The 14,493-nt window shown below is 46.3% G+C and overlaps 1 protein-coding gene and 1 pseudogene across 2 annotated transcripts in view; both read right to left on the bottom strand.

Annotated features, from left to right (window-relative positions):
• ACO2 (aconitase 2) overlaps positions 1 to 14,267 on the bottom strand; it is a 56,416-nt gene extending 42,149 nt beyond the window's left edge. For both annotated transcript variants that reach the window (XM_045464673.1, XM_045464674.1), the window contains exon 1: positions 14,160 to 14,267. In XM_045464673.1, the coding sequence (XP_045320629.1) occupies positions 14,160 to 14,195 (36 nt within the window). In that variant the 5' untranslated portion in view covers positions 14,196 to 14,267. The remainder of the gene's footprint in view (positions 1 to 14,159) is intronic.
• Positions 2,152 to 2,613, bottom strand: LOC123590976 (annotated as a pseudogene).
• Positions 14,268 to 14,493: the final 226 nt, after the last annotated feature.

Genomic DNA, 14,493 nt, shown 5'->3' with positions numbered 1-14,493 from the left:
AGCCTGGAGCCTGTTTCAGATTCTGTGTCTCCCTCTCTCTCTGCCCCTCCCCTCCTCCCACTCTGTCTCTCGTTCTCTCAAAAATAAACACTAAAAAAATTTATTAAAAAAAAACATAATAACCTACTAGAATTTTGCTTTTATTTCCTAAGCCCAAAAGTAAAACATACTCAATGCTCAGTTCAACCTGGCCCTAGGACCCACAGACATTCCCGAGATCACCCATAAGGTCAGCCAACTCAAGTATCACAACAACCAGGAAATAGGAAAATTGTTTCCCACACCTGGAACCCAAGTCCCAGGCCTTGTGAAATTCTCATGGGTAAACACCAAGCCCTTATCTAGAAGAGATACTTTCACTAAGCCCTTACTAACCTCTGCTTCCTCTGGAACAAAGGAGCCTAGAACAGGACTGAGCAGAAACGTCTCTTCAGCAACTTCCCCAGGCCACTAATTCAACAGGATGGGGCCAAGAAGCTCATTTTCTTCCAGAAAGCCTATTCCACTACTGGATACTTCTAATACTTCCCAACCACAACAGACACCTTTTTTTTTTAATATTTTTTTTTAAATTTACTTATTTTGAGAGAGACAGAGAGAGCATGGGGAGGGGAGGGAGGGAGAGGGAGGGAGGATGGGAGGGAGGGAGGGAGGGAGGGAGGGAGGGAGAGATAGAGAGAGAGAGAGAGAGAGAGAGAGAGAGAGAATATATATCCCAAGCAGGCTCTGCACTGTCAGCACAGAGACTAACGTGGGGCTTATACCCACGAAACCGGGAGATCATGACATGAGCCGAAATCAAGAGCTGGATGCTTAAACTGTCTGAGCCACCCAGGCACCCCCCTCAACAAACGCTTCTTATACTGACCTGAAACATGCCTCCATCACATCAGAATACAGATTCCAGCACTGGAGACCTGGGCTCAAATCCCGACTCCACCCCCAACAAGCTATGTAACCTCGTGTGGCTGTATTTAGCATCTACACATCCCATCTCTAAGTGGGGATAACCTTCCCAGGGCGCAGTGAGGATTAAGGAGAGCACCTGTGGGAAAGTACCCAGTCCAGTGTCTGACACTCAGCAGGCCTCACTTCCTAGCCCTGCCCTTTGGAACCAGATCAAATGAGCCTGGTCACTCTTCCACACCTCAGCCTTTCCAATCTTTGAAAACCCTAGTCGTGTCTTCAACACTGTAGGAATCCACACCGCATTTTCTCTGCTATCAAACAACTCCCTAATTTTACAGTCGGGTGGAAGTTTCCCATAGTAGCCAGATGCCCACAGAACTGTTCTGCAGTATTAAATAGCTGTTAGCTGTCACTCTGCTCCATTCCAGCTACTCTGCTAAACCTTGCTGTACAAAGTTCAGCCTCTCTAACTGCCCCGAAGGCCCAGAGGCCCAGAGACAGAAGTGGCCTGCCCAAGGTCACATGGCTGGGAAGCTACAGAGCCCATGCTCTTCTCGCTGTGCTACAGAAGGTGTCTCAACCTCTGTTCTGGCCCAACAGCCCGCTGCGCTCAGCCCTCGATGGGGGCTCTTAGTCCCAACTGCTGAACCGGACGGAGTGCCTTCGGTGGAGTCTGGCTCCTTGGGTCTTGGCAGTGCCCATTCCCTTACTGGATGGGATACAAATCTCTTGGGCTCCAAGGGAGTAAGGGAGCTTCTGCTGATCTTACCTCTACTGACACAGAATTCTTTTTTTTTTTTTTTTTTTTGATGTTTTATTTTATATATGAGGGAGAGAGAGCGAGCGCACGAGCAGGGGAGGGGCAGAGAGATAGAGACAGAATCTGAAGCAGGTTCCAGGTTCTGAGCTGTCAACACAGAGCCTGATGCGGGGCTTCAACTCACGAGCAATGAGATCATGACCTGAGCCGAATTCGGACGCTTAACCGACTGAGCCACCCGGGCGCCCCCAGAACAAATTCTGAAGGGGAAACATACCCACAGTAGACCCCACTGGGGAGCCTGGCAAGAAATGAAATGAAAAAAACTGTGCCAGGCAAGGTCACAAAGGTTATCTTATGTCACCTTCCCAACAATTATGCCAAATGGGATTGTGACAAGTCAGGTTGTCCCTTGTACAGATAAAAAAATGGAGACTCTGACAAATGAAAAAGTAAACTCCACCAAAATGTAAGCTCCCTGCAGGCAGAAAACTTGTCTAGTCAGTGAGGCATTTTATTTGTATGACTGTATTACACCCCTGGAAAAAGAATCCCAGGATTTTCCCTCCTGTGTGTTTTCATCTTGCTTTCATGGTCCATGATGCCAGCTGAGGTTGTCAAGTACAATGAAACCAAACTGGCGGGACGGGAGCAGATTATTCTGCCGTTTTTCTAGATCTTTGAGTTGTACATCAAACCTGGGGCTGATCACTCCACACTTGTTTAACCTGCCTGTGAGATTCACAACAATTTTCCCAGCTCTGTGATCATCGATGATTTCAAATTTGCCAATGTAACCATGCTTCACCGTCACAGTCAGAAATCGGGCGATGACTTTGGAGCATAGCCTAATAAGAACCTGGCATTTGCCTCTTTTCAGCATTGTTAATGCTCTTGAGAGCATCTGCCAGGACATTCATGCGCACCATTATGGTGGCACGGAAAGATGGCGGAAAGAGGACAGGAGGGGCAGGCAAGCGCACGGAGTTATGGAAAAGTTGTCTAGTCAGGTTACCATGTATACTCAGAGCCTAGAACAATGTCTGACACACAGGAGTTCAAGAAATATTTGGCCATGAAAGAGACGAAGGCAGAGCCATAATTTGAACACAAGCCTCTTCATCGTGCTTTCAAGTTCACATTTTGAGTGCCTCTAGCAGAGGTGCTGAGCCAGCAGCACCCGTTCATGGGAGACAAGCAGAGGAGAAGGGACGCACCTTGTGGCACGTCATGCGCACACCCACACAGAACTCTCGCTTTCCCATCTGGCCAAAGTCAGACATGCTACTCTCTCTTCCCAAAAGACAGAAGTCTTCCCTTGAAACCACTTCTATTCAGAGAACAGTCCAAACCAAAAGGACTGACATTCTCGGACAGGAGGCCAGCCTGGTTGGGCCAGTCTGACCTTTTGTCCATCCTGTGAAGCATGGCACATACCAGCATTGTCTCAGGGAACCACGGATTGGTGAGCCCCAGAATGTGGGGCAAGCCAAGGAGAAGTGGCTGAGCTGTGCAAACAGGCTGGGCTCCTGGAGGAGGCCTGGTCTCTTGAGGCAGCTGCTTCAGGGAGAGAAAAAGAAGTCACCAGCCCCATTCTGACCTGCAGAGTGCCACTGTGGAAACACTCCAACCTATGCCAAGTAAAAGAAAGGGCATGCACTCTGGAACTGGATGGATCTGGCTTAGAATCGCAGCTCCCCTGGCTATGGGACCTCGGACAAGATTGTTTACCTCTTTGAGCATGTTTCCTGTTCTGTAAAATGGGGGTAAAAGAGCGGGATTTTGCGATAATTACAGAGAATGTACCGCTTTGCAAATGCAGAGAAAAAAGTCTGGAATGATAAACGCGAAATTCCAATCAGTGTTTGCCCTTGGGGACTGGAATGGGGAGGAGAGTTATGAATACACCGCATTCTTTGAGGAAAAGATATATGAAAAGCACAGAGCTCAGTTGCTGGGTTCCTGACAGGCATTCAATAAAGGTAAGTTGCTATTACTCAGTTCTCCTTGGAGGTATGCTGCTACTAACACACTGTGTATTACAAAAAGGACTATGGGGTGCCGTTTTCCACCATGTCTCTAGCTCGCAAACGAAGTCCAGGAGCCCGAGAGCAGGCCCCAAGCACAAGAGCAGCACATAGCAGAACTGAAATGGGATTCAAAAGGTCTCATCTATCCACTCATGCTGCCCTTGAACGTCTAACATGACCTATCCAACCTATGCAAGCCCTGTCCAGCAGGGAAACACACTACCTTGTGTGGCAGCACATCTCACCAGGAGGACTTCAAGGTCTCGGTAGGGTAAGACCCGTGGTTCCTCTGACCATGACCCTCAGCAGCCTTCCGGCTCATAGCTGTTAGCTTGTAGCTGCCCGGCTCTTCCTGGCAGGGAAGCCTCAGGCAGGCTCTGTCTAGTGGGCTACACAGGAATGCCTGTCAGTCAGCACCCTCCTAAGAAAGCAGCAGCTTCCCACACCTCTGCTGCTTCTAACAAATTTCTCCCACCCCTGGGAGGTGATGCCCGGCACCTCTTCCAAGAATCCAGAGCTAAACAGTTTTCTCCCGCCAGGAGGCAATCAGCTAGCTTGGTTGCTATGCAACTGGCAGGCACAAAAGGAGATGCAGTCCCGTTCAGAGGCTTGGGAAGGGGGCAGGGAGCTGTGTCTCTCCAAGTCACAGTCTCTAAACGGGCTCCAACGCGTTCCTTTAAGGAACTGATAGATGCACTCATCTGCTTACTTGTCCTTTGCTGCTGGTGTCAGTGGCAGGGACTCCAGGCACACTGTGAACTGCATACAAATCCTGAGCCCTACTCTGGCCCCCGGGGCAACAGCTCTGCACTAACACACTTAGGAAGGGCATCTTCTGCAAGCTCAATAGGCAGCCTGTGAGGCCGACCCACAGCTCAGTCAAGGAATAAAGCTGCCTCTGTGGGACTCTCACCTCTAGCCTCTCCCTCTCAAGTTTGGCTGGTATTTGGGGCAGGAGGCAATGAAGGCCCCCAAATAGGGCGGGACCCAAATGAACTGTGTCCCCTATATCCAGCCTACTCCACAGAGATCTACTTTCTACTCCCTATCCCCGGGAAGTGCTCTGGGCAAAGTTTGGTCGAGTGGTAAAAACCCTGGGTCCTGCAATCAAACAAATGTGCATTCAGAATCTGGCTCTGCTGCGTGCCAGACAAACTACTGAACCTCTGTGGTTCTCAGTTTCATCGTGAAAACAGGCTAACGATACCTGCTTCTTATGGGTGTTGTGAAGGCAAATGAGGCAGTCGTTGTAAAATGAGAGTTAGCTCAGTGACCGGGATCCATGACACCGGCGATAGTGTGGAGCACACTAAACACGCCCCCATGACGCCCAAGTTCCACAAGGGCCCACACCCCTTCCCTCCTTGCTTCAGCGTGTTGAGGTTAAGTGACTTCTTCCTCACCAGCATATAAGCTCGTCCAGAGGCAGGGCCTTTGTCTTAAACCAGCTCTATAGCTCTCTCAGTGAACAGTACGAACATGGGGCGCCTTGGTGGCTCAGTCGGTTGAGTGTCCACCTTCGGTTCAGGTCATGATCTGGCAGTTTGTAGGTTCAAGCCCTGCATCCAGCTCCATGCTAACAGCTCAGACAGAGCCTGGAGCATGGTTTGGATTCTGTGTCTCCCTCTCTCTCTGCACCCCCCCCCCCCACTCACTCTGTGCATCTCTCTCTCTCTCTCTCTCTCAAAAATAAACATTAAAAAAAATTTTTTTTTAAAGAACAACACCACAAATGTCCAGAAGGTGAAGGAACCCAACTACACAGCACTGAAGTGTAGGGGTTAAGGGGGCTCTTTGGTTCCTTGCACAACTGGCCCCAGAATTGAAGCTCCCAAAGCTGTCTCAGACCCTACAGGGCAGAAGCAGGAATACTCCCCACTAGGCCAAACTTCCCCCAGGACCTGGACTTCAATGATAAAAATACAACAAATGTAATTCTAAAGCTCATTTTCCCAATGTTGCCCTTCAACTTAGAGAACAAAATCAGGAAGCCAACAGATTCATTTCTGCCTCTTCTCCCAACTCTTTTTTTTTAAATTTTTTTTTTAACGTTTATTTATTATTGAGAGACAGAGTGACACAGAGTATGAGCAGGAGAGGCGTAGAGAGAGGGAGAGACACAGAATCTGAGGTAGGCTCCAGGCTCTGGGCTGTCAGCACAGAGCCCGACGGGGGGCTCGAACTGACAAACTATGAGATCATGACCTGAGCCGAAGCTGGACGCTTACCCGACTGAGCCACCCAGGTGCCCCCTCTTCTCTCAACTCTTACAGAAGCACCAAAAGGTTTTCCTGAACTACTACATACCCGAACTCCATGGAGATTAGGGGAGGAACAAGCAGTTTCCTTACAGCCAGTCTGTTTTTAAATGTAAGAGCTCAGGAAAAATGCCAAGGCAATGGAGGCTATAAGCCATCTCAAGAGCTGGAGACTGAGACCAACTTTCACCAAGCACCCGTACCCTGCACCAGATTTGCCCTACTTACTTTTTTTTTTTTCAAGTTTACTTATTTATTAAGAGGGAGAAACAACGAACCAGCAGGGGAGGGGCAGAGAGAGGGGGGACAGAGATAAGAAATGGGCTCTGTGCTGACAGCAGCGACCCCGATGTAGGGCTCAAATCCATGAACTGTGAGATCATGACCTGAGCCACCCAGACGCCCCCTGCACTAGGGGACTTCAAGCTGTATTACAAAGCTGTAATCAATCAAGACAGTATGGCACTGGCACAAAAAGACACTCAGATCAATGGAACAGAATGGAGAACCCAGAAATGGACCCACACACATATGGCCAACTAATCTTTGACACAGCAGGACAGAACATCCAATGGAATAAAGACAGTCTCTTCAGCAAGTGGTGCTGGGAAAACTGGACAGCGACATGCAGAAGAATGAACCTGGACCACTCTCTTACACCATACACAAAAACAAACTCAAAATGGATGAAAGACCTAAATGTAAGACGGGAAGCCATCAGAATCCTCAAGGAAAAAGCAGGCAAAAACCTCTTTGGTCTTGGCCGCAGCAACTTCTTACTCAACATGTCTCCAGAGGCAAGGGAAACAAAAGCAAAAATGAACTACTGGGACCTCATCAAAATAAAAAGCTTCTGCACAGCGAAGGAAACAATCATCAAAACTAAAAGGCAACCGACGGAATGGAAGAAGATTTGCAAATGACATATCAGATAAAGGGTTAGTATCCAAAATCTATAAAGAACTTATCAAATTCAACACCCAGGAAACAAATAATCCAGTGAAGAAATGGGCAAAAGACATGAATAGACACTTCTCCAAAGAAGACATCCAGATGGCCAGCCGGCACATGAAAGTATGCTCAACATCATTCGTCATCAGGGAAATACAAATCAAAATCACCATGAGATACCACCTTACACCTGTCAGAATGGCTAACATTCACAACTCGGACAACAACAGCTGTTGGCGAGGATGCGGAGAAAGAGGATCTCTTTTGCACTGTTTGTGGGAATGCAAGCTGGTGCAGCCACTCTGGAAAACAGGATGGAGGTTCCTCAAAAATCTAAAAATAGACCTACCCTACGACCCAGCAATTGCACTACTAGGTATTTATCCAAGGGATACAGGGGTGCTGTTTCGAAGGGACACACGCACCCCAATGTTTATAGCAGCACTATCAACAATAGCCAGAGTATGGAAAGAGCCCAAATGTCCATCAATGGATGAATGGATAAAGAAGATGTAAGGGGCGCCTGGGTGGCTCAGTCGGTTAAGCATCCGACTGCAGCTCAGGTCATGATCTCACGGTTTGTGAGTTCGAGCCCCGCATCGGGCTCTGTGCTGACAGCCTGGAGCCTGTTTCCGATTTTATGTCTCCCTCTCTCTCTGCCCCTCCCCGGCTCACGCTCTGTCTCTGTCTCTCAAAAATAAATAAATAAATAAATTTTGGGGCACCTGGGTGGATCAGTTGGTTAAACACCCGACTTTGGCTCAAGTCATGATCTCTTAGTTCATCAGTTCGAGCCCCACATCAGGCTCTGACCTGACAGCTTGGAGCCTGAAGCCTGCTTCAGATTCTGCGTCTCCTTCTGACACTGGCCTGCTCCTTCTCTGTCTCTCAAAAATAAACATTAAAAAAAAAAAAAAAAGATGATATGGTATGTGTGTGTGTGTGTGTGTGTGTGTGTGTACACACACACACACGATGGAGTATTACTCGGCAATCAAAAAGAACGAAATCTTGCCATTTGCAACTACGTGGATGGAACTGCAGGGTATTATGCTAAGTGAAATTAGAGAAAGACAAATATATGACTTCACTCATATGAGGACTTTAAGAGAAAAAGCAGATGAACATAAGGGAAGGGAAACAATAATAACAAAAACAGGGAGGAGGACAAAGCATAAGAGACTCATAAATATGGAGAATAGAGGGTTACTTGAGGGGTGTGGGAGGGGGATGGACTAAATGTGTAAAGGGCATTAAGGAATCTACTCCTGAAATCATTGTTGCACTACATGCTAACTAATTTGGATGTAAATTTAAAAAAATAAGTAAACATACACACAGTCCTACTTAATATTCACAATTATCCTGAGAGGCAGAAGGTACTATGCCCATTTTACAGATGAGGAAACTGAGGCTCTAGTATGTTAATTATCTTGTCCATGGTCTCACAGCAAAGGTGGAATTTCAGACCAGGCTCCAAAATTGGTGCCCTTTCTTTTGACCCAAATTTTGCAGAATGAACCCAAGAAAACCATTATCCATGCTTTTTAGGGCCCCAAAATAAAGAAAAGAGTCTACAGGTTCATTCAGAAACAACGTGAGGAAAAATTCTGCCCCTATCCTCAATGTTAGAAAGGGCCTATTCCTTAAAAAATAAAGACAAAAATTAGTAAAAAAAAAAAAATTTAAGGGCCTATTCCTACAACAACAACAGAAACTATTCACAAATTTTTACAGTGTATCAGAGTTGGCCTTCTGGACCCTTCTTAATGGGAGGGTAGCTATTAAGAGTCCCATTTTTTTAAATGTTTATTCATTTTTGAGAGAGAGTGTGAGCAGGGGAGGGGCGGAAAGAGAGGGGGGACAGAGGATCTGTAGTGGGCTCTACGCTGACAGTAGGAAGCCTGAGCACGATGCAGGGATCGAACTCACGAACCATGAGATAACGACTTGAGCCAAAGTTGGACGCTTAACTAACTCAGCCATCCAGGGGTCCCAATAGCCCCATTTTGCAGATGTGTAACCTGAGGGCCACAGAGGGCTGAAACCCTGCCTGAAGATATTATAGATAAGGATAGATAAGTCTGTCGCAGAGGAAGCCTCTCTCAGGTTCCTGATATTCCTTGCAAAGCTTTTTAAAAAGTGCAAGTAGCCTCCATGTGGTCCCTCCCCTCTTTCATACACAAAGGCCCAAAGCCTACCACTACCTTTCTGAACAGGTGCAGGGAAAAACAAGTCAAAGAAAGCTAGAGCCAACAAAGAGGCGGTTCAAGCATCAACACTCACTTGGAAGTATGAACCAGATAGCCCTCTGGGAGACACGAGGCACCAGAAAAAGGCCAGAAATAGAACAGGGCTCACTTCAGAAATGATGCTCATACTCAAGTGAGGGACCCTAGACAAGACACTTGACCCCATCCAGCTTCCTCACCTGTGAAATTCAGGTACTGTTGAGAGCTGATGGAAGGATCGAAAATTTGTAAACAAGCTTTAGCCATGTTACAAGGACTATGCAAACACGTGACCAACAAATTCAACTACCCTCAGGTGCTTAGACCACAAACCTAGGAGTCATCCTTACTTATTCCTATCCCTCACATGCCACATCCAATCCATCTGCCTCCAAAATATCTCCACTACCAGAACCCTAGTCCCAGACACCATCACCACTCCCTGGATGATTCCAACAGCCTGCAACTGGTCTCCCTGCCTCCTCTTTGTCCCTCTGTGGTCCACCATCCATTCAACAATCCAAATGACTTTCTTCAACCATAAATCAGATCCTGTCACTCCCTGGCTTCAAACCTTTGTGTGTGTGGGGTGGGGAGCATGGGGGAACAAAACCTTTCAGCGGATTTTCATTCCACTTGGGAGTAAAACCAAAGCCTACATGACCTTGCCCCCATCTCTTGCTCAGGCCTTCCTCTCCTCTCAACACCTCAGCCACACTGGCCTTATTTTTTCTTTAAGATTTTTAGGGGTGCATGGGTGGCTCAGTCAGTTAAGCGTCCGACTTCAGCTCAGGTCATGATCTCACCATATGTGAGTTTGAGCCCCGCATCGGGTTCTATGCTGACAGCTCAGAGCCTGGAGCCTGCTTCGGATTCTGTGTGTGTCTCTCTCTCCATCCCTCCCCCACGCACATGCACTCTCTCTCTCGCGCGCGCGCGCTCTCTCTCTCTCAAAAGTAAACAAACATTAAAAAATATATATATTTTATTTTTAAGTAATCTCTACACCCAACGAGAGGCTCAAGCCCACAAGCCCGAGATCAAAAGTCACACCCTCCACCAACAGGCCAGCAAGGGACCCCAACACTCGCCTTATTTCTTATCAACACACCAAGTTCATATATACATCAGGTGCTTTGCACATGCTGCTCAGACTTGAAATCTCTCCTCCCAAAATACTGAAGGGCTGCCTTCTTATCATCTAAGTATCAGCTCAAATGTCACCTCTTCTGAGGGCCTTCCCCAACTACCCCAGTTAAAGCCATGTCACATCCCCACCCTTACCCTCTCTACCACACAATCCTACTTGCCTTCCTGGGAGCACTTAGTAGCTACATTTTTTTGCCTACTTGGTTTTCTTCTGTCTCCCCAAAAGTACAATATATGCTCCACTCTTCTTGTTCACTATTACACTCCCAGTGTCTAGGCATACGTTCAATAAACATTTTGGACACAGCTGGCTCAAAAGTCCACAGTGTGCTTTCCCAGTTCTCAAGATGATTACTCTATTCCTTCTGCCCAAACTGGAGATTGGAAATTTGTTTACTCATCCATTCAATCATTCATCCATTTACTCAACTCAAATCAACAGGTGACTGCAGGACAGGGCACCCAAGACGATACTACAGTGACATATAACTTAGAATGACCTGTTTCATAATTCCCAAGGTTTTTTTTTCTTAACACGGCACTTTATTGAGAACTTAACTTCTGCTAAATATGGCAAACTCTTCTATAGTTAACTGCCATCTCAGATTTACATGCAAGAGGTTACAGGACTTCCTCAAGGTCACATGATGAGAACTCAGCACCCTAGTACCTCAAGGCAAAACCAAAGACCTAGAAAATGTATTTGCAAGTGCCCAACCCCTTTTATTTACCATCCATAGTCATGGGCACAAGAATAAAAAATAAACACCAGAGAGTTAATGTGGCTTTTCAAAATCTTCACCTCTGGGGGCGCCTGGGTGGCGCAGTCGGTTAAGCGTCCGACTTCAGCCAGGTCACGATCTCGCGGTCCGTGAGTTCGAGCCCCGCGTCGGGCTCTGGGCTGATAGCTCAGAGCCTGGAGCCTGTTTCCGATTCTGTGTCTCCCTCTCTCTCTGCCCCTCCCCCGTTCATGCTCTCTCTCTGTCCCAAAAATAAATAAACGTTCAAAAAAAAAAAAAAATTTTTTTTAAAAAATTCAAAATCTTCACCTCTGTTTTCCTCACTGCTTCTAACCCTACTACCTGGTGGCAGGCACTGTTAAATAGTAGAACACTCTCAACTTAAGGAGATCTGTTCTCGGGTTACAAAGCATTAATGTTACCCTGGTTGACAAGCTGAGTCTTGATGTCAAAGGGAAGCAGTATAGTGCAGGTGCTAGGACTTCAGCTCGGGAATCAGAAAAGTACAAATTCAAATCACACCTGCTGTGGACTGGCGATAAGGCAAGTTTATTTCATCTTACTTAATAATTAATTACACAGCACTTACTAGATATAGGCAAGGGTCTAAATACTTTGCAACTATGGTATGATAACTAGACAAGCCAGATGTACTATCATTATCTGTATCTTACAGGTGAGGAAACACGCACACAAAGTGAAGTAACCTGCCCAAAGCATTAAAGTCAGCATTCAAGACCAGATAGTGTGATGCCAGAAACTATGTTCTTAACCATTATACTGTGTTTCTTCTCTAGTCCTGTTTCAACAGGTCTGTCTTATCTCACAGGATCATGTGAGATGACTGGCACACAGTAGGGTAAACGTTTATCTACTCTTAGTAGTGGTAGTAATTGCCATTATTCTATTATTTACTTTCACCTTTGGTCCAGCCAAGGACAGAAGAAAAATATTTTGGCTGAGAAAGACCTCCAAGGCCATCTGCAGTAAAATACATTAGAATACAGAAGTTCCATGAAAAGGGGAACTGTCTGCTTCGCCTATCATTGTATCCGAAGCAAGTAGTAGGTATCAATAAATATGCAGTGAATGAGGTAGGAATAAACTGAATGCATGGACAGGGTCCTGCAGACACAACAACTAAGGTAGTACCACCACCTCTCAAATGTAGCTAAACATAAAAGAGGTAAATTTACAAGGCTCTCAGAGGACAGTGTTAACTAGCCATTACTTAAGACAGCCTGGCTATTGAGAGGCAGTGCGGTATATAATGTTGTTCACTCATCTTAGGTGAATGAACAAACAAGGACACCTGGATTTTAATCCTCACTCTGCTACTGTAAGTCACCTAGGCTCTCAAGGTCTTGGATTATCCATCTGTAAAAAAGGAAGTAGAACTATATGATGATCACAAACAAAAATATCACATTTTCTTATTTCTTATTCACAATCTGAATGGAAGCTTATTACCAAGTATTCAATAAACATTTGTCAATGAAGATCATCCCAAACTGACAGATGAGGAAACCAGAATTCAGAAGTAATTTGCTCAAGGTCACAGGGTTAGGACAGAATATGAACTATGGCCCAGATCTCCTTCTATACCAGCCTAACACTCATGCTTTCCAAGATCTTTTTTCAGTTCAGAAATCCCATGATATTGATCCTCTCTTCCAAGACCACTAAATCCGTAATGATTTAACCATCAAATAATATTGCCTGACATCATTACATTATGAGAGAGCAGGATCAGGAAAAAACAACCACCTGTATTTCTATAACGTTAACCTCGGGAATCAAAAAATCTTAAAAAAACAATTAGAGCAAACCCCTTGTCCTTGCCCAGAATTGAGAGATCAGAAGTATTTAAGATAAATGATGATTTCATTTTAAACCATATGGTCTAAATTTCAGCAACGTGACTTAAAAAAAAAAACAATAACAACCCTAGTAACACAACGCTTCCCGAGAGAGTACAGCACATAACTTCTTTAATTTTATCATCAAAGTTGTGCCACTTGATTCAAAGTAGATTCACAAAGTTAAAATGTAAAGGTTGTCAGAGAATGTCTACTTTACTGTTTGATTGTTATTAACAAAACACATGCTTGATATTGAAACCTTGCATATAACTCCTTCCTGGTGCTGTCAAGTTACGAGGGGGAAAAAAAATCTGGCATCACAGTCAATTTCCTAGATGGTTCATAACAGAAGAGTCAAGGTCAAACCGTTGAGTCTCTTTATCCTCCCACCTTGTAATTGAGAAGCAACTAACTGTGAGCTCAAAATACTCTATGCAGGTACTCTCACAAATACAAGTATTAGCTGAAGGATCATACTCTGGCCCAGAGAAGTTCTGTGAAGGCAGGCTGACAAGAACAAGAACCAAAGGGTAAGTTGGGCAGATGCTCAGGCCACAACACTTCGGTGACACTCAAAAGAGCTGAAACTTTCACCTACTTTCTAGCAGTTTCGCCACCTATCGAATGAGAATCATCTCACCAGATGATTGTATGAATCAAATAATATGAGGAATGAAAACAGTCTTGGCAATCTTGCAAAGAAGAAAGTCTCTTGTTATTACTATTTACTAAGTCTGGGCCCGGAAAGTCCCCTTGCCTTCTCGGCTATATGTTCCGCAAAACACTCTTAAAACGAACAGAATACTAATCTCTTCTCCAGACTCCAGGCCGGACAATCGTAGATGCAGCCGGCTAACAAGTCTCTGCTGCCGGAAGATGAGAAGTGAGGCCTTTCAGACCCCGGGCCTAGTGGACTCAACAACGACCGCGCCCCCCAGTCACCTTGTCCTCACCTTGAGGAAAGAAAAGAAACCCTACAAGAGAGAGGAGTGAAGTCCTCAGAAAGGGGTGCCTCCACTCTTCACCTGGCCGCCGTTTCTGAGACCTACGCTTCCCACCGGGCGCTTCCCAGGACTGGGAGTGCTGAGCCGGGGACGCCTTGACCTCGGGCGCGGGAGGAGCGGGCACCGGCGCTGGGCCCGCGGCCGGGACGGGTACAGGAAAAGTCGGCGGGAGGTCGGGCCCGCCTCGCCTTGCCTCGCCCACAGCCGCAGGCACAGTAGGAGGTACCCCGCCCTCGTGAACCCAGAGGTCCCTGAGTTGGCTCACCTGCAGCCGGGTCACCAGTAGACTGTAAGACGCCATTTTGTTCACTGACAAAGATGAGGTCGCATGAAAATGACGTACAATACTGCGTATTTAAAGCTTTCGGGAAGGGGCGTGGCTTGAAGAGAAACTCGCAACGGTGAAGGTGGGGCCTCTGTGGAGGTGCCAGAGCCCAGGGAGCGCAGTGGGCGGAGCTCCCGTTAGAGACGAAGGCCTGAAAGGAAAACAGCTGCAGAAAAACACTGGCGGCAGTAAATACTGGCCACAAAGATGTATTATGGAAGGACAAACTTCACTTGTCTCTTCCATCCATATCTGGGAAAGGCATTTTTTTTTC

The sequence above is a fragment of the Leopardus geoffroyi genome, chromosome B4 (genome assembly GCF_018350155.1).
Source record: "Leopardus geoffroyi isolate Oge1 chromosome B4, O.geoffroyi_Oge1_pat1.0, whole genome shotgun sequence".
NCBI lineage: Eukaryota > Metazoa > Chordata > Mammalia > Carnivora > Felidae > Leopardus > Leopardus geoffroyi.
This window is presented reverse-complemented; position numbering and strand designations above follow the sequence as displayed.